We start from the raw sequence: 21,938 nt of genomic DNA, 5'->3' as shown, positions 1-21,938 counted from the left end.
TTTTAATTTAAAATAAAATAATGTCTCAATCTTGTGTTGATTGAACTTCATTTTCTCTCTTCTGTTCTGGCAGTAGGCTATTGACCAGCACTTTCAACATGTTTAGGTTATTTTTATTGGGCTGAATGGGACTGTCCAGTCCAACAGACTTGACTGTGGTGAAATGGAACGGTATCAGCCCAGGCCAGGGTAGTGATTGTGAAGACAGTGCATTCATCGCTTTTGCACCAGAGTTTGGTCACGTGTGTAGGGGACATTTACCCAAACGGGTTTCCTCCATCGTCCATGGTTGCCCTGCAGCGGAGGCAGCGAGTAAGTAAACTGTACGATCAACTACTTACAGTACAAAAAAACAACGCACTTTTAATCACATGTAGGATGCGCTAGTGTATTGATCAAGTGGCAAACAATTACATGTAGTTGTGTCGCCCTATGTATAGACGTTTGACTGCTGCTGGTCTGCAATAATGAGTACTTCCTCTTAGCTAGCTAGCTAGCAGATTAGCATGCTGTAGCGAAGTTTCGACTAACGTTTCTGAAGCGAGTTAGCTATGTTTGTAGCCAAGTGGCTAGCCAGTCAAAATGCTACAGTTAGCATAGCGGTCTTATGCAAGTAGTTAATTAAGCTATTATACATTACATTAACCGAAATGTTTATCGTATTAGTCATTGTAACGGACATGTAGCTAACTTGAAAACTGTTGTTGGTTTTCGTTGTATTAAAAAATGAATGAGCAGAAGGCTACGTGAAAACATTGGGCCTTAATCAAATTGTCTGCTAGCTAGCTATACGCTAACGTTACTACCCTTTCAACTTTGTGCAAGAGTGTCTTCACTGTACGTGTAAATGTGTTCTCTCAGGTTTAGTTAATGACTGTTTCAACACAATCACATTTTAATATTAACTATAACGTCTGTTGCATTAACTGTATCCACGTTCGTTAGCTGAAGTAATCTAAGCATAAGTTTAACATTTAAATCACGCTGCCTTCTAACATCATGACACCCTTAACGTTAACTTGATCACATTCAAATTCAATGCTAACGTTATTGTACTAATGATAACGATCTTGGAGTAAAGATATGCAGTAATATAAACGTGTTATTTTACATAGGTTTTTGAGGGAGGGAGTAATGTAACGTTTACTCTCATTTGTTAACCAGAAAGTGAGGGAAGTTAGCTGCTAACAGGCTGTTGAATGAGTTTATGAAGTTGTCCATTATGTGGCGGAACGAATTCTAACATAACGGTACATTAAACCAGAGAGGGTTAATCTTTGATTAAACTCTGCTTTTGTCACAGTTCCCCGACATCGAACTTCCAGCACGCCTGAAGTGAAGGTCCTTCAGAATTAACAATGGATGCAGACTTGGTGAAAATCGAGCAAATGGTTATGAAGGGTGAAGAGATCGAGCAAATGGTTATGAAGGGTGAAGAGATCACGTCCACGGATCCTCCTGCTGATGTTAAACTAGAAGAACCTTACCGGGCGATTGTCATCCCACAGCCACCTCCTGTCATACAACCATGTGAGTGTTTGACCTAACAAGTAACCAAGTGATCCTCTAGCCACTCTCCTGCTCTAAATGTGGATCTAAATGTTTCTTCCTTGTTCTGTTATTAGACCAACATGAGAGTCTGCAATGCTTCCAGTGTTTCATTACCTTCTGTAACTCCAAAGCCAAAGAGAGGCACATGAAGAAGAGTCACCGCGAAGAGTACAAGCAACAGCTCCAGCAGGTAGGCCTACTGCATATTATGTTGAGATGTTGAGATTGGGACTGTGGCATCTGTTTAGGTCATCGTTTCCCAACCTTTGGGTCGGGACCCTTGTGGGGTTGCCTGAAATCCAAATGGGGTCGGTTGAGATATCTTACAGTTGACTTGTTCATTACATAAAATTATACATAAACTAAATTTAAAAAGAGTGAAACGATATCCAAGTTAATTAACAGATCATTCATTACAATCTAGCTAAGTAACAATAAACTTAGACAGCCTACACAAGATGTTTGATTGATGGACCTACCGCTTGCATCTGGATGTTACAGCAGAGATGAATTACGCTCTCTTTCGCTACACGTAAATGATAGGGGTCGGCAATATTTTGTGACCTCAAAATGGGATCACCTGCCAAAAAAGGTTGGGAACCTCTGGTGTAGGCTGTATGTTCAGTCCCTCACAGCATGTTTCTCATCCTCTCACACTCCTCTGTCATTAAATATGTCTGGCAATGTGAAGCATGTTTAGCAAATTAAAAAAAAAAAAAAAAAAAACAGGATAACAGTGAGCCCCCTTTCCATTCCCTTGTAACTGTTCCCTTACAAAGTGAAAAGCATTGCAAATACAGTAGCATCGTGACCCCCACGGAGCTCTGTAGTTATTATTTGGTAACATTTCACAGTAAATTTAAAGAGCCTTTGCCAAGTAGCACCGAGTACTGTCTTGACTTTGACTGTAAAAAAAAATTTACAGTATTTTGTTGTTCTTAATTTTATAACCTGAAAAACATCATCACCTAAAATCATGTGTGGAAACAATGTTTTCAAACAAATGTTTTATTGAAACAAATATATTTTCTATCATGGGATATTTGATAGGGGGGGGGGGGGGGGTGTCTTTGGTGTCTTTATTAATTGTGAACTGTGTTGTGTTCTTCCCTGATAGTGTGACACACTCTTCACGTGCTATGTGTGTGACCGCACCTTCCCATCTTCTGAGGAGCTGACCCAGCATCAGTCCACACATAACAAGGAGGACAAGCCCTTCAAGTGCACCTGTAAAGAGAGTTTCCGCACCTTTTCTGAGGTAAGCAACACCCGAGGTGAAAAGAATATGGAGAAGGAAGATGCAATATTTGACAAGTCACTGCTTACAGTCTAAATTGCATTTGTGTTCTCCTTGAGCAGGTTGTAGAGGTCCACAAATTTCTATTTCAAAATTGCCTGTGGTTTCAAAATTGTATTTTGATGTTGCTGTATGCTGTGACAGTAATGTTTTCAGAAACTTGATTTTCAAGTAGTTTTTGCTATTTATTGCACAGCAACAAAAAAATCCCTTATTGCTCTGTGAGTGTCTGATGATGTCTGTCCGTCTGTCCATCTGCAGCTAACCAGTCACAGGCGGCAGGTGTGCCCAGAGCGCCAATTCCTGTGCAAAGACTGTGGGGTGACTTTCCGCAGTCCCGCGTTACTGCGGAACCACCGGCTGGCAGTCCACCCGACTGATGTGGCTCCATCGCTGTTCCATCGCTGTGCCAAATGCAATGCGGGCTTCAACACTGAGTCCGAGCTCCTGCAGCACCAGGAGAACCACGCGGGCGACGAGCACTGCAACGGAGGCCCGTCTGCCAAGCGACCCCGCGGCAGACCGCCCAAAACGGACAGCGCCGCCGGCGGAGCAGAGAAGCAGCAGGTAAAGCGGAAGAAGAAGGACGAAGCAGCAGCAGCAGCAGCAGCAGCAGAGGGAGGGAAGGACGAGGAGGAGGAGGCCTCCAGTGGGGCAAAACAGGCCAAGCCCAGGAAGAAGAAGGCCGAGGCTGAAGAGGGAAAGACTGAGGAGGCGGGGGACGAGACGGAGGCCGGTGCCGCTGGCACGGAGGCATCCTCACCAGCCACGGCTAAGCCGGCTAAAGCAGACAGTGGAGGTGCCAGAAGAGGACGACCCCCGAAGTCCACGCCGAGCGCCAAAGCCGAGGAGAAGAAGCCTGTCCCGCGGAAAGCCCACCCGTGCGGGGAGTGCGAGGAGAGCTTTGCGCGGCCGGAGCAGCTGCAGGCTCACATGACCCGCGTCCACACGGCCGGTCGCCACGCCTGCCCCACCTGCGGCAAGAGCTTTGGCCGCGAGAGCAATCTGAAAGCGCACCAGCAGAGCCACACCAAAGAGGAGGAGGAGGAGAAGAAGAAGCCAGCAGGAAGGGGGAAGAGATAATTCCTGTTCTGGTGGTGGTGGTGGTGGTTAGGTGTGTGGCATGAGAGGATAAGGGAGACAAGCTTTTTTGTTTTGTTTTTGTAACAAAGGCCCGGCATTTTTATTGTTAATGTAAGTGATATGGAACAGAATGTGGTGGTTTTTAGTTGAATAGTCTTCAACCGTTTGTCGCTTTTCATGAATGTTGCACTGTCGTCAAATTACTTTTTAAGCAAGGTTTTATTCTGGACTCAGCCCACAAAGCTAGTGCCGTGCAGGCAGTGGGTTATGCCTGTGGAACTTACTGGTGTGGGATGGGGATGCAGGCTCACAGCATCCATCTGAGCACAGCAAGATATTACTGGGTCAAGCTTGCTTGGCTTACTCTCACATTACATCAGTCATTCAGAGATAAAAAGCAATGTCCTCCTCAAGAGTAAAAGATACAATGGAAAATGTTGTATTTTAATTATGATTTTTAATTAATATCTTTTGAGTAAGATGGGTCTTTTTTTAATAAGTGTGTGTAGAGGCAGCAGGTACATGTTGCCTTTGATTCTGTTTTTTTTTCTTCTTTTCATTTTGCCTTTTGTATTAGAGAAGGTGACAAGGAGAGGTTACCTTTGTCCAGAAGACTGCCTTCTGTTCAGCATTTGTTTGTTAAAATCATTATGTACATGGCATTCATTGAGTGGTGGTTTAAGTGATTTAATTTTGTGTTTTGTGTTTAATAACAAACTAAAGTATGTGATTTTATTTACTGAAGAAAAAACCTCATTATGGGATGTTAACTTGTTGAAATAAGCATCTTTTTTTGTAATTGATTGATGCCTTTTTAAACAAGGGTCTAACCCAAGACGCAAGTTGATTGTTCAAGATAATTATAATTTCCCCCCTGATAATGTGCTGAGGTTAAAAGCAACATGGACAATGGTCTTGGTGGAATTCACCCAGTGCTATTGCTGCCAAATACCAAGAATACAATGTTATGTTTGGTCTAAGATTGGCTCTCCCCATGAAATTGTCTGTGTATTTACAGTTTTTACAGTCTATCAACCTGGTAAATGTCTTATTAAAAGGAAATTGCCCCAGGGGATGCTACAGATTACATTGTGTTTTATTTTGACTGAAAGAGTATCATTCTCCTGTATTTACTTGATTTTTCTTTTGACCCTCAGCTGTTAAAATGAGACTGATCTTGTTCAAATGAGCCATACGTATTGTATGAATTCACAACATCAGTTATTATGTATGTTAACAATGACTTTTCCCAAGCTGAACATAACACTGTGAATTGCTGGAGGTTATGATTGTTGTATGATTGCCCCTTCTACCCATAGATGAACCTCAATACTACTTGAATTTTTAATCTCAAACGGTTTCTGCTAAGAGGCACATCTCCTCCTAGACTGTAGGTGTCAGTACACACTAACATCTTGCAGCCAACTCTCGATTGAGAAAAGGAGCAACACCATAGATAAGAGGAATACCAGTGCGGTAGTGCCATGGGTTGTTGGATTGATGTTTTGTGAGGTTTAAACTTGCTTCTGAGACTCTCTTAACCATTATTTCGCATTGCAACAATCGGCGGTGCATCTGTTTTCGCAGGTGTGCATCGGAACCATATTATGCGTGTTAAGCTTGTTATCTGTCTACGTAGACGTAGGCTAACATTAATGAGTGAGGTAATGATCAACATTGGATGAAGGCTAACGTTAGCTCCTTGAACCATCAAATCATTATATTTACTCAGGTGAGTACGCTTACTACATTTCTTTATATATTGTGCGCGCCAATCCCAATCATACGGACAGCAACAAATATAATAGTACGACGTGCTAGCGAGGTCAGGGGCAATTCATTACATTCCCCCCATACTATTGTTGTTACCCTGGGAAGAGCATGTAGAGCGTTACAAAGGATGGATATTGTAGATGTTTTAACTGAACTGCATTTGTCCTGGTCTTGCCACATTATCTGTAGATAGTAACGTCAATGTATATGAGCGCGGAAATACCCCCTTCATACCCGGCAGGTTAGGCTGGACATAACACTTTTTGTTGTCTAACAAAGCACGGCCCCTCAAACGGTTCTACGTAGGCTACTCCAGAAATCGGAAATTAAAACCAAACCAACCAACCCAGGAATTAGTCAGGGGGCCAATTCTGAAAAGGGCTTCCGTTAAGACTTTTGCGGACATGTTTTGGTACAAGCGGTCACCCTATTTTTTTAGTTAGAAGACACCCATAGGTAAGATATTATGGTGGTTGTCAAGCTAAAAAAAAAATTTTGGACTTGTGCAAGCAATTTCAGGCCAATTTTTTGGTTTCCTGCTCAACATGACATGCCAACGATAAATGTTGAATATCTCCACAACCACAAGGACCATATAGATAAAAATGGTATCGAATGAAAGCTAACACTCGTGGGATGTCTGCTGAAGTGTCAGAATTAACATTTATTGTACAGTATAAGAGATAACAGACCTAGAACATGAAAAAAAACAATCTCCGCCTAAAGAGAACCAGTTTTCAAAGTGAATATCAGATTGGAAACATAACATAGTATTCCAAAACCTCTATCAATCAGTACCCCTATCTATGGGAAGGAGTCAAGCCAAGTTTAAAGCTTGTAGGGAGAGACAGTGCACTGCTGCACATGTTGTAATACTGTAATACTATGGCAAAAATGTAGAACTGTAGATGGTGGTCTATGGTGCTATTTGACTTCATTAATGTACCAGGTTGTGACAAATTATGTTTAATGGACATATCACTATAGTTGTCAATTCTACCCAAACATAACTGCTCTCTCAGTTCTTTAGGATTAGAGGTTAGTAACTAGTTAGTAGTAATAACTTTGTAATAGTCGTATGGCAAAGGTATTTTTCCCCATCCAAACAGTGGTGCTCGGGTATAGGCAGCCAACAGAAGAAGGCACATGAAGGATGGCATGCTTTTCCCCCAGCTTTTAACCACAGAGGTCAGGTGCTTGGAGCTTGGTGAGTACAGGTCAGGTGCTTGGAGCTGACGATATGTGGATGTGAGGAAAGTGCAAGTCAGTGCAGTACCAGGCAGTGTCGATATCCCTGACCAGGACTCAGACCGAGCACATGGACATGGTCCCTGGGTACCTTCTGTTGGCTGCCTACCAGAGCACCACTGCTTGGCTGCACTGTAAAACCCGGGAAGTTAACTTAAGTGTAGATAAGTCATTCAGCTGAGTTATTTCTATGTGTGTAGTTTGTGTTGGGATAACTTTAAGGAGTCAAGTAAACTATACTCATTTTATTCACCTAATTTCAACTTCAGTAAAATACAGTCATGGCTGAAAGTGTTGGCACCCATGTTAAAGTTGACTAAAAAGAGGGATATAAAATCATCTTTTGGAAATTGATCTTAATGCCTTAAGTAATAAAAGTAGGAAATATCCAACCTTTAAGGACACCAACTTTCTATGTGAATGAATAATGTATCATAAATAAATAAATGTATTGGCACCCCTATGTAACCCTATGGGAAATTAACACAAAGGGTTAACATAGGGGCAGGCAGATTTTTAAAGGCCACTTATTTCATGGATCCAGGATACTATGCATCCTGATAAAGTTCCCTTGACCTTTGGAACTAAAATAGCCCCACATCATCACACACCCTTCACCATAACTAGAGATTGTCATGGTGTTTTGTTCAGTTGGCCTATTAGCTGGTTTGATTTGCATTGAGCTCAATGAGCATCAAACAGGCTAATAGGCTAACTGAACAAAACTGAACAAAACACCATGCCAATCTCTAGGTATGGTGAAGGGTGTGTGATGATGTGGGGCAATTTTAGTTCTAAAGACCAATGGAACTTTATCAGGATGCATAGTATCCTGGATCCATGAAATAAGCGGCCTTCAAAAATACAAATCTGCCTGCCTCTATGGGAGTTGAGAACATAGGGTTAACATAGGGGTGCCAATACCTATGACCCCAGTCTTTTAAGGAAGAACATTTATTTATTCATGATACATTATTCATTGCATAGGGTGCCAACACTTTCAGCCATGACTGTATATGCCACTCATTTCAATTAAGTAATCATGGCAAGAAGTATATTCACAATAAGAAATGGCTGACCACACATTACATTTCCCAGAATGCCACTGTCCATAGTATTCTTAACACATTATCAAATATTAATCTTGACTGAAATGGAATCTTAAATGCAATCGTTAAACTACAGTATATTTATTTACGGCTATACTATAGCTGTTATGTTCTTGTGTTATTTACATTGACACCACACACCATCAAGCAGATGACTATCCACAACAGACTTGGCCTGTGGGCTGATGTTAAAATCTTAGATCATATGTAATGCTTCTGACAGACGTAATGATAATCTGAAGATACAGTATATCATGATTGCCAGTACTGCCATGGTGATAAATATTATGTTTCACAATTACCATCATTCTGCAGTAATCCTATTCATTTAATAGAAATTTAAACCTATAAAAAAAATCATGAAATCCTTACTCCTGAAGCTCATATCCTGTCCATAAGAGGGGTAATATAGTTACTCAATGTAAACATGCATAATGTGTCTGTATCTCCCCAAGAGACCATACAGACAGACAATAGGAGTCTCAATCACACCATTGGGATACTCAACTTTGTGACACTTTCAAGTGACAATAGGTCAAAGTCAAATTGGGAAACACAATCAACTTTGCATTAGGCCAAGAGAAAGTGAACTTCAAAATGTTCTTTATATTTTGAGAATGGGCTTCTCCTTAATGTATATCTGATCATATTCTGAAAATCATCAACACATTTTTGCCCATCACCTGGTAAACAGTAAGAAGCCACAATTAACAGCTAAGGGAACAAATACTTATTAGAAAATCAAAGAAGCATTTACCCATAATCCATAGAAAATGATAGCTCACACATTGAGTACATTGCATTTTTTCGTTTGTAGGCCTACATAATTCTTACTTGTCATGATGACTTGCTTGACATGAGTGGAAAGAAAATAATTCACTCAAGTTGTTATTAGGTGAATAAAATTAGTGTAGTTTACTTGACTCCTTTAAGTTATCCCAACACACAATGCAATACATACTGTACAGTATACTAATAACTCCAGTTGAATGACTTATTTACACTTAAATGAAATGAGTTGCCAAACTCAAATGTCAAGGCATCCGGTTCACTCAAATAATTTCAGATAAGTTAGCTTCCCAGGCTTTACAGTACTCAAATAATTTGAGTTCATTTGACTTCCCGGGTTTTACAGGGGAAAAACATACCTTTGCCATACGACTATAACAAAGTTGTTATTGCTAACTAGTTACTAACCCCTAACCCTAAAGAAGTGAGAGAGCAGTTATGTTTGGATTGAATGAATAACTATAGTAATATGTCCATTAAATCTAATTTGTGTCACAACCTGGTATATTAATGAAGTTAAATAGCACTATACAACACCATCTACAGTTCTACATTTTCACCGTAACATTTAAATATTATAACTTGTGCAGCATTGCATGTCTCTCCCTACAAGCTTTTAACTTCGTCTTGACAACCACCCTGATATCTTACCTATTTGTGTCTTCTAACAAAAAAATAAAAAAAAATAGGGTGACACTGACAGCTTGAACCAAAACATGTCTGCAAAAGTCTTAAGGGAAGCCCTTTTCAGAATTGGCCCCCTGACACAACAGTGGCCCTTGTGTTGTGATACTCTTGTGGTATTTATTGATCATTATTTTTTAATGATCATGCTTGCACACAAGTTGGATTATATTGCATATTTGCCCAAAATTACAGTAGGTAACATTGAAGAAAAAGGAAGTTTGGGGGAAAAATCCGCTTTTTCCATTTTTAAGAATATAGTGTTAAAATGGACAAAATAACATTTTCTAAGCTGACAACCTGTCTAGAACTCATGTTGAGGGGTTAAATATCAATACTGGATAGGTTGTTTGCTTGTACCAAAAAGTGTCCGACAAAGTTTTAATATCAGTTTTGGCCCCCTGACTAAATAGCGTAAAGCTTTAGTAAAATAGTCTCCTAGAGACGCTTATAGCATGCATTTACTTAAGAAAATGTGCCTTGTTTTTCTTAGTAAATAGGTTTTTTAGCAGAAATGTTTTCTGAATGAACGAGAACACAACATCCTGCTTATTTATGCCCTCTCTCATAAGGCCACTTGAGAGCTTGATTACCAAGAAGCAGACACTTTACTTGTCACTAAGTTAAATCCAGTCTGATCTTGGTTTTGTTTTGAGACATTGTAGTAGTCAACACATGCGACTTTATCCCTATTTGGAATCTGATACTGTTGGGAGGGTTAGGGATGCTAACCTTGCATTATGCAGGCGAGAGCTTCTTGGGGGCAGGGGTTGTGGGGGTTCTCACGTTAATGCAGAGCTTTCTGAAGATGCTAAATTAGTTGATTCAGGGAAACTGGCTTAATAAATAAATACATATAAATTGTAGTGTGTGTAATTGTATATATATAATATTATTCTTATTTTAATTCCACTAGTATTTTAAACCAAGCAAAATTTGTGTTGTTCTAAGTTATGTTTTTAAATATAGCCCTAATGCTGTCATATAATTACAGTTTTTGTTGCTGCATTATTGTAATGAATACTTGTCTTTTTTAAAACAGTCATGGCATCTGAATTTACCATAGACATCCAGCTCACAGAGTTGGGTTTCCATCATATTCCTGTATTCAATGAGGAGTTACCCAAAAAAGAGACATCACAAAACAATGCTTCCTGCGATCCACCAAATCCCCCAGCACCTCCAATATCACCTCCCGAACCTTCAGAATCACCTCCCGAACCTTTGGAATCACCTCCAGAACTGTTAGACTCATGTCCAGCAACTTCAAAATCACCTCCAGCACCAACTAAACCACCTCCATCAACTTCAAAATCACCTCCAGCAACTTCTAATTCAAGTCCTCCATCAACTTCAAAATCACCTCCAGCACCTTCTAAACCAACTCCTTCAGTGATGAATTCTCCTAAAACAATTCCTCCTGTAACACATCCTCCTATTGACCACCGTCTGCTTTGCATGGTTAAGCAGAATATACATACTCTTCCCAAGAATTTGCCTGTGGCCATAATGCCCAAGAGTTTGCCTCCGGCCATAATGCCCAAGAGTTTGCCTGTAGCCATAGTGCCCCAAAGTGGCCTGTGGTCACTGCCTTCTCAATCTACCCATGTCATGGTGGCGAATATTCAGCCTCAGTCTCCCCAATGTTTAACAGTAATCAACAATGGCATAGTTCCTGCAAAAGACAGTTCTACTGAGTCAAACACTAAAAAGGAGTCTAAGCTGTCAGAGACTAAAAAGGAGTCTAAGCTGTCAGACACTAAAAAGAATTCTAAGCTGTCAAACACTGGAAAGGATCCGGATCTTCCAACCGATGTTGTAGTCACAAAACAAGCATTGGCTCTGGGAGACAAAAAGGATGATGATGGCAAATCAGTAGGCACTGAAAAGACAGCCTTTGTGATTCGCTATACGAATGATGAGCAAAGCAGTGCAGAAAAGACCGACACTACACAGGAGGTTGTGCCTGAGAAAGATGGGGCTACATCCCAGAATGATGCAAATGTCAGTAAGAGTAAGGAAAAAAACACTGCTCAGGATGAGAGTGATGACAGTGAGGTGTCTGAGGTGGAGGAGGAAGAGGAGGAGGAAGAGGATAATGACAATGAGGATGATGGCCTGTTATTTGCTCCAGGTACAGTATGCACATTTAGCATCTAAATAGTAGTTGTACTCTTGATCTACTCTTTTCAGTTGATGGCATTCACAGTCTGTTAATGTGATTTAAATCAGGAGCATTTATTGATGGATTAATAGAATATGTAATTTACAAGTTGTTTTCATAATTTCACTTTTTACTACCGACATGCTTTTTATTATGACACCTGCGGTCCTCCATAAAGCGCAACCTAAAAAGTACAACTGAAACGACTGAGAATGAATTCATGCAAATGTTAATATATTGGTTTGGGCCTAGATGCGGCAGGAGAACACAACTGCAGCGTGTGTCATCAGACCTTCATCAACGGCTTCCTCCTCCGCGAACACATGCACCTTCACACGGGCGTGCGTCCCTACCGCTGCGCCGAGTGCGACAAGCAGTTTTGCCACCTGGCCAACTACCGCGCTCACCTGCGCACCCACGCCCAAGCCGTGGCCATCCGCTGCCGCGTGTGCCAGGCCAGCTTCGAGACGGAGGAGAGGCTTCAGCAGCACCTGGAGTGCACGCACTTCGAGAAGGAGTTCTACCAGTGCGACTACTGCAAGCGCATCTTCACGTGCATGAACGACTGCCTGCTGCACGTGCAGAAGCACAAGAGCGAGCTGGTGCAGCCGCAGTGCGCCAAGTGCGGCCGCCGCTTCCGGCACGAGAAGCACCTGCGGCGCCACACGCTGAAGCACGCGTGCCAGCGCTCCTACGTCTGCTCGGACTGCGGCCAGAGCTTCCGCAAGAAGATCGCGCTGCTGCGCCACAGCTTCTCGCACCTGGGCATGCTGCCGTACACGTGCACGCACTGCAGGACCCACTTCCGGCTGGCCAGCGTCTACCGCAAGCACAAGTGCAAGCCCGAGACCATCCAGTGCGTGGCGTGCCTGTCCACGTTCGACAGCCACAGGGACTTCGAGGAGCACAAGCGGGCGACCGGCTGCTGGGGCTACCAGGGGGCCCAGGGCCGCACGCTCCTGCAGCAGCAGCAGAAGCAACGCGACGAGATCCGCTGCATGGAGTGCGGCCAGACGTTCGCCACGGCCGACGAGCTGAAGAAGCACGCCGGCTCCCACCAGAGGGTGCTCAAGTGCGCCGAGTGCGGGATGGGCTTCCGCTCCTCGCTGATGCTCATGTCGCACATGGGCGGCCACGCGGGTCAGCGGCCTTGTCTCTGTCAGAAGTGCGGCCTGGGGTTTCCGCACCAACAAGGCTACGACCTCCACCTCAAGGACTGTGGGGTCATGCCGCCTCCAAAGGTGAGCTACTTTTTACTGCTGTTTCTGATCAATGGTGCTGACCAGTTATCTGACCATTTGGGTGTTGTCATAAAAGAACCCCCCCCCCCCCCCCCCCCCAGCAAGTAATCGCTCTGCATATTGCATTGAATTATTCAACGTGAACATTACCTTCATTCAAAGCAAGAAAATAGTGATTCCATTTCACATTTGAGTGGGAAAAATGAGTAATTCAAGAGCAGAGCAATTTAATAAGAGACGTATAGACAAGTAAGTAGGCTATAGAACACATAATAATAATATAATATATACTTTTTTGATCCCGTGAGGGAAATTCAGTTCTCTGCATTTAACCCAATTTAACCGAATTAGTGAACACACAGCACACAGTGAACACACAGTGAGGTGAATCACACAACCCAGAGCAGTGAGCTGCCTGCCCAACCAGCGGCGCTCGGGGAGCGGTGAGGGGTTAGGTGCCTTGCTCAAGGGCACTTCAGCCGTGGTGGACTGGTCGGGGATCGAACCGGCAACCCTCCGGTTACTACATAGAAGTACATATAGCCACTCACTGATCTTGACTCTTATGCTGCTTGCCAATAGGAAACACTATGGCGAAGAGTAGAACTATTTATGTGGAGGATGAAGAGCAAAAATCTTGAATTTTTAAAAAAATGTTTGAATATTTAATCGTAATGAAACTATTGTCGTGTAAAAGCAATATGACAAGCAATGACACTCGTGGTTGTGATGTTGGCAAAGGATATCGCCATGGCTAATGACCTTTGGCACTCGGCCTCATTCCTATGGCCAATTAAGGTGACGGTATGTGACGGTAGCGTTTACAAACACCACTCCCGCTCATGTCATCGCACAATTATACAGCTGTACATCTATACATAACAATAGAAGTTATTATTGGTTGTGTTTGTTGACCTGCTGTCCATCAGAAGCGTAGTGATGTTAAAAAGTCATAATAAGTTGTTGATGCCATTTATTCACTATGCCATTTGCTTTGCAGGTGAAAAAGACCAAGCCTGCTCCCAAACAAACGGTGAAGAAACGTAACACCATTGCCCCTAAAAACACTACTACACCCACTCCACCCACTCCACCCAAAAACAATGTAAAGGAAATGAACACGGTGAATGGGCAGGCACATCCACCTGAGCCAGCAATGCCTGGCCAGCCTGCAAAGGGGGCTTGGCAGCTCAGATTGGACAAGACGCCCCCACCTAACACCCCGCTGGTAGTGTTTCTCCCCATGTCCGCTCCGGTCCCTTCCAACCTGACCGTCAGCACTGCTGAACCCCAAACGTTAGTCCTTACAGATCAAAACGGTGTTGCTGCTTCAGTCCAGCCTCCACAAACCCAAGACAGTCGTGCAAATGTGGTTCCAAACCCTGTGTTACAAGCCGCTGTACTGGCTCCACAGGTACTTCCGTGTGAGCAGCAACAACCCCATACACTTCCTCAACTTTGCCTTAATACTCCAGTGATCAAGAAGGAGCCAGAAATCCTAGGTTACTCGGAAGCATGCATGTCCTCAAGTTCTGCAAATATATGTGATATAACAGGTACGCTTCAAGTCAAGAAAGAGGAGAAAGGACTGAATTCAGATGAAGTTTGGTTTGGTGAAGAAAAATTTACAACCACTTTGAAAAGAGAGACTAAGCTAAATGACGAGTTCAAATCATCAGATTTAGAGACTAAAATACAGTTGGAAGATTTCCGTTTGCCAGCTGTAATAAAAAAGTCTGATGTTTATGATGACAACAGCGGACAATCAAATCTGTTCATGTCAGATGTGAGTATTAGCAGTAGTGAAAATCTAGAGCAGTCAAATCTGTTGATCACAGATGTCCGCAGTGTGACACCACAGAGTGAGAAGGAAACGCCTTCTCAGGTTCTTGGTTGTTTTGACTCTCCTTTGGACCTGAGGTTGGCTGTTAACCACTCTGATAGAAGCCCAGAGGCACAGAGTGAGGACAATACAATTCGAGAAACTGTTGCACAGGGTCACAGTCGCCATGAATTGGAAGCAAATAAGAAAGGTACTGAAGACTCTGATTTTCCCTCAGTGGAAGTGGACCTCAGGGATGAACACAGAGATGAGGGGGAGGGGGAGGGGGAACCGCACGAGTGTGTGACCTGTGGCAAGATCATTGAGGACGGTGACCTGATTGAGCACTACATGGAGCACGCAGTGCAAGGTGACCAAGACCTGGCCAAAAGCCCCACTCTTCCCCCATCCCCCTCTGGGTCTCTGTTGTCGTCATCCTCCGCCTCTTACTCACCCTCCGCTTCAGGGTTCTCGTCCCCCAACCGAACCCCTCCAGCCAGTCCGCCCAGTAAGAGATTACGGTCCAGTGTTAAATAGTGTCGTCCGAGGACCACGTTGCTGGTTCAACGTGTTTTGGGGTAAAACAAAAATCCATAGTTAGAAGTGCTGGATTCGTTCTCTTCAGATGGAAACATTTGTAATATCCCATGGACTCCTCAAACTCTTTATTGAAGGAAAACAATATTCATTCTGAAAGTGAATGCATATGTGTAAGGGCGTATTGTGTATCTTATAGTCAAATGTCTGGGGGTTAAGGATTATTTATGTTTTTGTTTCTCAAACTGCTGTTTTAGAGGATACATTTTCATACCTTTCACGCCTTTTATAAGTTGGTAACAAATAAGAATCATGGCAGGAAAATGATTGCGTCTCTGTGGGCTCAATGACATTTGGGAAAAATAGGAAATCTTTATACTTTAGTTCTGTTGAGAGACTGTAAGATAATGAAACGTAAAGGAAGCACATGCTATGACTCAATATGCAAAGTGTTGTGTACCTTGAAATAAACAATATACTGCATTTTGGTTGTAATGGTGTCGTTCTGCCCCTCAACAGCCCCCTCCCCCTGTCCTTGCTGCACATATGTATTTTTACTACTCCTATAATGTTACTGTTACTACACTGCACATACCTGTACATATCTGTCTATACGGTTCATACCGAGTATCCATATTTATTGTTTTTCTTTAGAATATTACTGTTAATACACTGCATATATTTATATTATTTTCACTTGTTTATACTGTTACTGCTACTACACTGCACATATCTGTAGGCTACATGTTGCTCATACACTGTTCATACTGCATCTAAAGATTGACGATTCAAAAAGGTTTATGGTCCAACATTACCATGTTAGAATTGTTTTCTTTGATTGAAGGCAATGTCCTAATTATGTGTCTGTGATGTTAGTGTAAGATGTTTTTTGTGTGTATTGCCTTGGGTGTGAAGAGATTTTTTGTATAGAGACTTTTTGGCCAGAGGCGCTATTATCATCTGCCTGATGGTAGCAGCTCAAAACATCAGTGGAGGGGGTGGGAGGGATCCTGGAGAATGGAATTTGACTTCCTTTCCACTGCCTTTTACGTTTACAGATCTGACAGCTGTTTTTGAGGGTTTGTTAGGAAGCAGTATCAAGATGGGATGGTGAAGGAGATTCTGGCATGATAAAAATGAATGAAAAATCTATTCTGCTCGTATAAGGCTACTGTTAATGCACTACACATATTTAATTTATATTACTGTAAACCATGCCACTTTCTTAACTGTATACAACTACAGCACCATGTCTTCTGCTGTTTATAGCCTACTTCACCACCTGTCTACTGTGTGTAGGCTATCACATTGCACTTGTTTGCACCTCTGGTTAGACGCAAACTGCAGTTGTCTCTGCACAGTGCCAATCAACACTGTCAATGTAAGTTATTTTGTAAACCCCGAAAAAGACAACGTGGCACCACTTTGTTTCGCAGAACTCGACAGAAGAAGTAGCCTACATCCCCACGGAAGAACACTGGGACATTCCAAAAATGTTCTTGTAAAGAAGGGTAAGCTTGATAAAAAAAGACAGGCTATGAGAGCCATATCGGGCGCAGTAACAAGATTTAGACGACTACAAAAATGTGCCCTGTTCACAAAATAGTGTATTGGTGGTTCTCTTGCCTCACCCATGTCTTGTCGTCCTTTTATTATCTCGGTGGCCTCAATATTATTCTTAGCTGAGCTAGCGGGCAGTGGTACTCATGAGTCACATGACACCAAGGCCCGGAAATAAACTGCTGGTTGAACTTGACTGTGATAATAATGGCCATAACATCATAGAAATATGGGGGCGGAAACGAAGCAAGGAGCGGACAGCTCCCCACAGTCTAGTTGGCTAAAACGGGGAACAGACAGATAGTCTGTGGCTACATTAGACTGTTACAATTATATATTTGTCGTTTTACCACGCAACGCTTTCTACATCCTATATCGGACTCTCACATGCCAAATGGACAAAGACAGGCTTGCTACAAGCGTGAGTAGATACTTACTCGTATGGTAAAAGTGAATGCCAGATAACTACTATGCAAAACAACGCGCTCAGATGTAGGCTTTTAAAGTGCGGACGAATTAAAATACATGTTCGTTTATATGTTTGTTTTTTTATGAGAACAAACATAGGCTACGACATGATGTATTATCCCAACTGTTCTGTTCGATCAAACACCGTGCAATGTCTTAGGCTAGCCAAGATAATTTTCTTTGCAATCGTAATCATAATACATTATCTGTTGCTTAGCTGAATTACTTATTGCGTTGTTTCTCTCGCCTCCCACGCAGCGGGGTCCATGCTCTTGGTTGGAGATGCACCAGTTCATAGGGGACCTCATGGCCTCCACCACCTCGGCTTCGACCACCTTAACAGGTCCGCAGCAGGGAAAGGACAACAATCATCAACAAGAAGCACTGCGCTCTGCCTGGGAAACGGCAGGTCATGAGGCCCTGGGACTGAAAGCTATCCCAGCCTCGCATGTCCAGTCCAGACACCCCCATGAAAAAGGCACAGTAGTCTGTGGTCTGCAGCCGCTCTCCTTACAGATGGACAGGGGTGGGCAAGCTGGAGAAGAAGAGGCACTGCCGTGTAAGTGACCGTTTGTCTTGTCACCCAGAATTGAATCTAGGCTTCTTTGGTAATTGAGTTGACTGAATTGATAGATGCATTTCTGTCTCTATAAATACAGACTTTCATCTTTCCCCTTGTGGTGGTTCTCTGCTTTTTCTCTCTCTATCTCTCAGTTCAACACACTGGATGCAATTGCCCAGGCTGCCCCTTCTCCTCCTCTTCCTCCTCCACCTCTTCTTCCTCTCTAGTTCTCCAGACTCTGAAACCCATCAGAGGTCACCTGTCTTCCACCTCACAACACCAGGTTGCGCGTCAGCGGCAGGCTAAAGACCCTGGCTCCTCGTCGGTCAGTCTCGGTCTGTCTCTGGGCCTTGGTCTCTCGCTGGACGAGGCCAGCGACTCACCTGGAGGTGCCAACCCCGAACAACCCCAGCAGCAAGATAAAGGAACAAACACCCAGAGCACGACGGCCCCTGCCACCACCACATGCTGCCCTCACCCTCAGTTAGCCACCTTCCCATGCCTGTGCTGCCACCGCGGCTTCCAGACCTGTGCCCAGCTCCTGCACCACCAGCAGGGCACGGACGCCCGCCTGACACAAGCCCACGCCCACGCGCACGCCCACCACCACCACTACCACCACCACCACTGCCCGCTGGCCACCTGCCTGCCCTGCCCGCAGCTGAGACCGCCGCCGCCCTCGCAGTCGCCGCCGCCGTTCCCCTGCCTCTCGTGCCAGCGCACGTTCTCCACCTGTGCCCAGCTGCTGCGCCACCAGCAGAGCCACGCGCAGCAGGAGGGTCTGCTGCCGCAGACGACGTCGGCGGCGACGGGGACGGGCGCGGCGGCGTCTCCGCAGCATCTGCCGCAGCACCCGTGCATGCACTGCAGCGCCTCGTTCGCCCGGCCCTCGCAGCTCCTGCAGCACCAGCGGGCGCAGCACGCCAGCAAGGCCGGCGGCTTCCTGTGCGTGGAGTGCGGCCGCGCCTTCAACTCGCACAGCAACCTGCGCATCCACCTGAACGTGCACACGGGCGCGCGGCCCTACGCCTGCCCGGACTGCGGCAAGAGCTTCAGCCAGTCGGGGGCGCTCAAGATCCACCGGCGCATCCACACGGGCGAGCGGCCGTACGCGTGCGCCTACTGCGGCCGCGGCTTCCCGCACCTGGCGGGCGTGCGGGCGCACCAGCGCACGCACACCGGCGAGAAGCCCTACGTGTGCCCGCAGTGCGGCAAGCGCTTCACGCAGTCGGGCGCGCTCAAGATCCACATGCGCATCCACACGGGCGAGCGCCCGTTCGTCTGCAGCCTGTGCGGGAAGGGCTTCTCCAACCGCTCGGGCATCCGCTTCCACCACCGCACCGTCCACGGAATCATGCCCGACCCCGGCGCCGAGTCCCGCCGGGGGCCCCCGTCCTCGGCTCCCGAGCGCCGCTCCCAGAGTCCCGCCAGCAGCCTGGGCTCCAACCCCAGCAGCAGCAGCCCCTTCGCGGAGCCCCACGACCTGAGCTCCGGTACCAGCCAGGCCTCCCACCCCAGGCTCAGTGGCGGCGGCGCGGCCGAACCCGACAGCCAGTCCCACGGCCGCGGGAGGCCCAGCTCCTTTGGTCCTGGCGGCGCTGCCAGCTCCAAGCCTGGTGGAGGTCGCGGGGGAAAAGTGCTGGCGTACGCCTGTGAGGACTGTGGCCTTCGGTTCGCAGACGCCCCCTCCAGGAACAGGCACCAGTCTCTGGAGCACTATGGCGGTGAGGGTGGGGGGAGTGGGGTGGAGAGTGCCAGTGGGGCAGAGTGAGGACAGACATGGAGGAGTTAACAGGGTGGGGTGGGGTTGTATGAGGCGGGGTGGGGCATCTTCAAATACTCTGCAGATGGCCGCCGACATGAGTGCACTTGTCACGCACATCAGCGCAGTAATGTTTAACTGGATTGTTGTATGGAGCGCCACCAGCAACAATAGAAATGAATAGTAATCTACACAGTGATGGCAGCAAAGCTGATCTGGTGGTGGTGGTGGTGTGGGTGGTGTGGGTGGGTAGAGTGTATTGAAGACAACGGAATCTAATGAAATGGATTGTTGAAAGCGAAGTAAGCTGCACTCATATCGACACCCATGTGCGGAGTGCTTATGAGTACTTTATGGGACAGTTGAGTGATATTGGTCCTTAAATTAATCCAATTAGTCTGGGATTGTAGTCAAAAATCTGCACTTTAAAAGGGCTCATGCACAGCATTCTAATACCATTGTGACTGAGAATAATTTCAACAAAATGGTTTTTACTAAATATTAGTATTCCCAGTCTAGTATTCAGTCTGTCACTAGATACAAGTGTCAGAAATGTTCTCCTTTCCCGTACAAAATGTGTAGTGTGTACACATTTATTATCAGTCTGTTCGAGTTATATCAATCTTTTTGATCTACATTGTTACCCAGTCGATCCTTATCTTACAATAGGTAAGCCTGAAAATGAAAGCCATCTACAGGCTGGTTCTGTAGTCTTAAAAAATGCTACAAGAGTTTAAATTTGACATTTGGAGCCCCTTTGTGCCTTTTCCTGTTTGCTTTCAAACTTGTGAAACCAATCTGTAAAACCAGCTGTACAATATGACACTGAACTTGCTATGGTCTAAGGCATGACTGTTGGAGAGAGTCATTTTAGGAACATTTATGAAGATTTGGTTTCTTTTCATATATGATGGTTGTGGCATTTCTGTTTTTGTTTTCTAGAAATGTATGTGAGTTTCTTAAGAATCACACTGGTAATGTTCTTTTTTCTGTTGTGTTTTCAAATTTCAAACTTTGAATAATAATTGAATAACAATACTGTAACCAAAAGGCTAGTTTGAAGCGTTTGTTGTGTATAAGTGTAACCTCTGAATCGTATGTCGGTGACATTTACAAACTTCCCTTCAACCTGTGCATTATTGTCTTTTTTAATTACAGTTTATTGTACTGCATTTTTGCATTTCAGAACTTTTAAAGCACATCATGCCATTTTTACATTGAATTGCAATGCAGTGTTTTAGTAGTAGTAGACTGCCATCTTGTGGACATTAGTAGTCACAACCACAAAGGTCATCCATCCAGTATAAAACAATTCTGTGATAGTTACATATTCTCAGTCTGCAGTGGTTATCTTGCCTCAATAAATTTACCAAAGCACTTTGATATATGTGTTTTATATATTATGGTACTACACAGTTAATTTCATCTGCTGTGAGAGAAGTCCTCCATTATATTATTCTTGACTTTTATTCCTGGACTTCATTGTAGCTTCATAACTTATCCATTACTCCCATCCTGCACACTCCACTTCCCTGCTAGTTTTTCAGATTTAAAAAAAAAAGTGTTATGGTCTCATAGAATCATTCAAAAGACTGTACACTCTGTGCACTTTAGAATTATCATCATTTTCACTTTAATAGAATAGGCCCATTGCGCTCATATGTAATTCCGTGGTATAATTTATCTTCTTTAATTAATAATTCTTAACATCACCAAACTGAATTTAAAAAAAAAGGCAGAAGACAATGAAATTATTATTAATGTTCCTCATTGTATTTCAAAATTCACTACACCATCTCATCTCAATCGGATTTTGGCTCCTCAACATTATAGCAATAGATAATAGCAGGCCTATGTGTTGTTAAATGCTAAAGTGAGAGTACAGTAAGTGTGGGTGTGTTTGTGTTTGACCACAGGACAGGTGGACACATTGATAGATTAAATATAGATCCTTGAAAAAGCATCTTGAATAACAGTATACAACATCTTGACACTTTTTAGTTATATTTTATAGGCATACCTTTTGCATCATCTGCAATTCATTTTGATGGAAAGCTTATAGGTTACACACCTGTCATTCCTGTTGTGACACACACCAAGTCACCCAGCCTAAGCACTAGCACGTTTTATGGTAGCCTATGGGTCTGACCTACCTGTGAAAATAGATAAGCTTTCTTAGCACACCATTGCCCGCTCTAATATGTCCAAAAATATCAGTTTAGTATATCTGGAAGCCTGTGATAGGGCTGACTATGTTTTCCTTGCCTGGCATTTTTATAATTATAATG

At 44.0% G+C, this 21,938-nt stretch overlaps 3 protein-coding genes across 4 annotated transcripts; all 3 read left to right on the top strand.

Moving 5' to 3' along the window:
- The first annotated feature begins 171 nt into the window (after positions 1-171).
- LOC134082860 (zinc finger protein 316-like) lies at positions 172-5,015 on the top strand. 2 transcript variants are annotated; one of them, XM_062538872.1, is made up of 5 exons: positions 172-312; positions 1,304-1,530; positions 1,626-1,741; positions 2,669-2,809; positions 3,110-5,015. In XM_062538872.1, the coding sequence occupies exons 2-5, from the start codon at positions 1,359-1,361 to the stop codon at positions 3,929-3,931; spliced, it is 1,251 nt and encodes a 416-aa protein (XP_062394856.1). In that variant the 5' UTR covers positions 172-312; positions 1,304-1,358; the 3' UTR covers positions 3,932-5,015. The 2 variants fall into 2 exon arrangements, with proteins under 2 accessions (XP_062394856.1, XP_062394857.1); XM_062538873.1 differs by having other exon boundaries at positions 261-323.
- Positions 5,016-5,073: 58 nt separating this feature from the next.
- Positions 5,074-15,298, top strand: wu:fe05a04 (zinc finger protein 135). The gene is made up of 4 exons (XM_062539708.1): positions 5,074-5,663; positions 10,577-11,668; positions 11,951-12,973; positions 15,000-15,298. Exons 2-4 carry the CDS (start codon positions 10,579-10,581, stop codon positions 15,296-15,298), a joined length of 2,412 nt encoding a protein of 803 aa, XP_062395692.1. The 5' UTR covers positions 5,074-5,663; positions 10,577-10,578.
- A 1,767-nt stretch (positions 15,299-17,065) lies between these two features.
- On the top strand, positions 17,066-19,659 carry si:ch211-79k12.2 (uncharacterized protein LOC568844 homolog). The gene is made up of 3 exons (XM_062539707.1): positions 17,066-17,279; positions 17,585-17,885; positions 18,041-19,659. The coding sequence occupies exons 1-3, from the start codon at positions 17,253-17,255 to the stop codon at positions 19,657-19,659; spliced, it is 1,947 nt and encodes a 648-aa protein (XP_062395691.1). The 5' UTR covers positions 17,066-17,252.
- Positions 19,660-21,938: the final 2,279 nt, after the last annotated feature.

The sequence above is a fragment of the Sardina pilchardus genome, chromosome 6 (genome assembly GCF_963854185.1).
Source record: "Sardina pilchardus chromosome 6, fSarPil1.1, whole genome shotgun sequence".
Taxonomy (NCBI): Eukaryota; Metazoa; Chordata; class Actinopteri; order Clupeiformes; family Clupeidae; genus Sardina; species Sardina pilchardus.
Note: the sequence above shows the minus strand (reverse complement) of the source record. Positions and strands in the feature narration are given on the sequence as shown.

Bases quoted from the DNA above. Each gene is read 5' to 3' on its own strand.
- LOC134082860 (XM_062538872.1), top strand. From the start codon at position 1,359: ATGGATGCAGACTTGGTGAAAATCGAGCAAATGGTTATGAAGGGTGAA. The intron at 1,531-1,625 runs GTGAGTGTTTGA...TTCTGTTATTAG, and splicing joins ACCTCCTGTCATACAACCAT to ACCAACATGAGAGTCTGCAA. The intron at 1,742-2,668 runs GTAGGCCTACTG...CTTCCCTGATAG, and splicing joins ACAAGCAACAGCTCCAGCAG to TGTGACACACTCTTCACGTG.
- wu:fe05a04 (XM_062539708.1), top strand. From the start codon at position 10,579: ATGGCATCTGAATTTACCATAGACATCCAGCTCACAGAGTTGGGTTTC. The intron at 11,669-11,950 runs GTACAGTATGCA...GTTTGGGCCTAG, and splicing joins TGGCCTGTTATTTGCTCCAG to ATGCGGCAGGAGAACACAAC. The intron at 12,974-14,999 runs GTGCTGACCAGT...ATTTTCCCTCAG, and splicing joins ACTGCTGTTTCTGATCAATG to TGGAAGTGGACCTCAGGGAT.
- si:ch211-79k12.2 (XM_062539707.1), top strand. From the start codon at position 17,253: ATGGACAAAGACAGGCTTGCTACAAGC. The intron at 17,280-17,584 runs GTGAGTAGATAC...CCTCCCACGCAG, and splicing joins AAGACAGGCTTGCTACAAGC to CGGGGTCCATGCTCTTGGTT. The intron at 17,886-18,040 runs GTAAGTGACCGT...TCTATCTCTCAG, and splicing joins AGAAGAAGAGGCACTGCCGT to TTCAACACACTGGATGCAAT.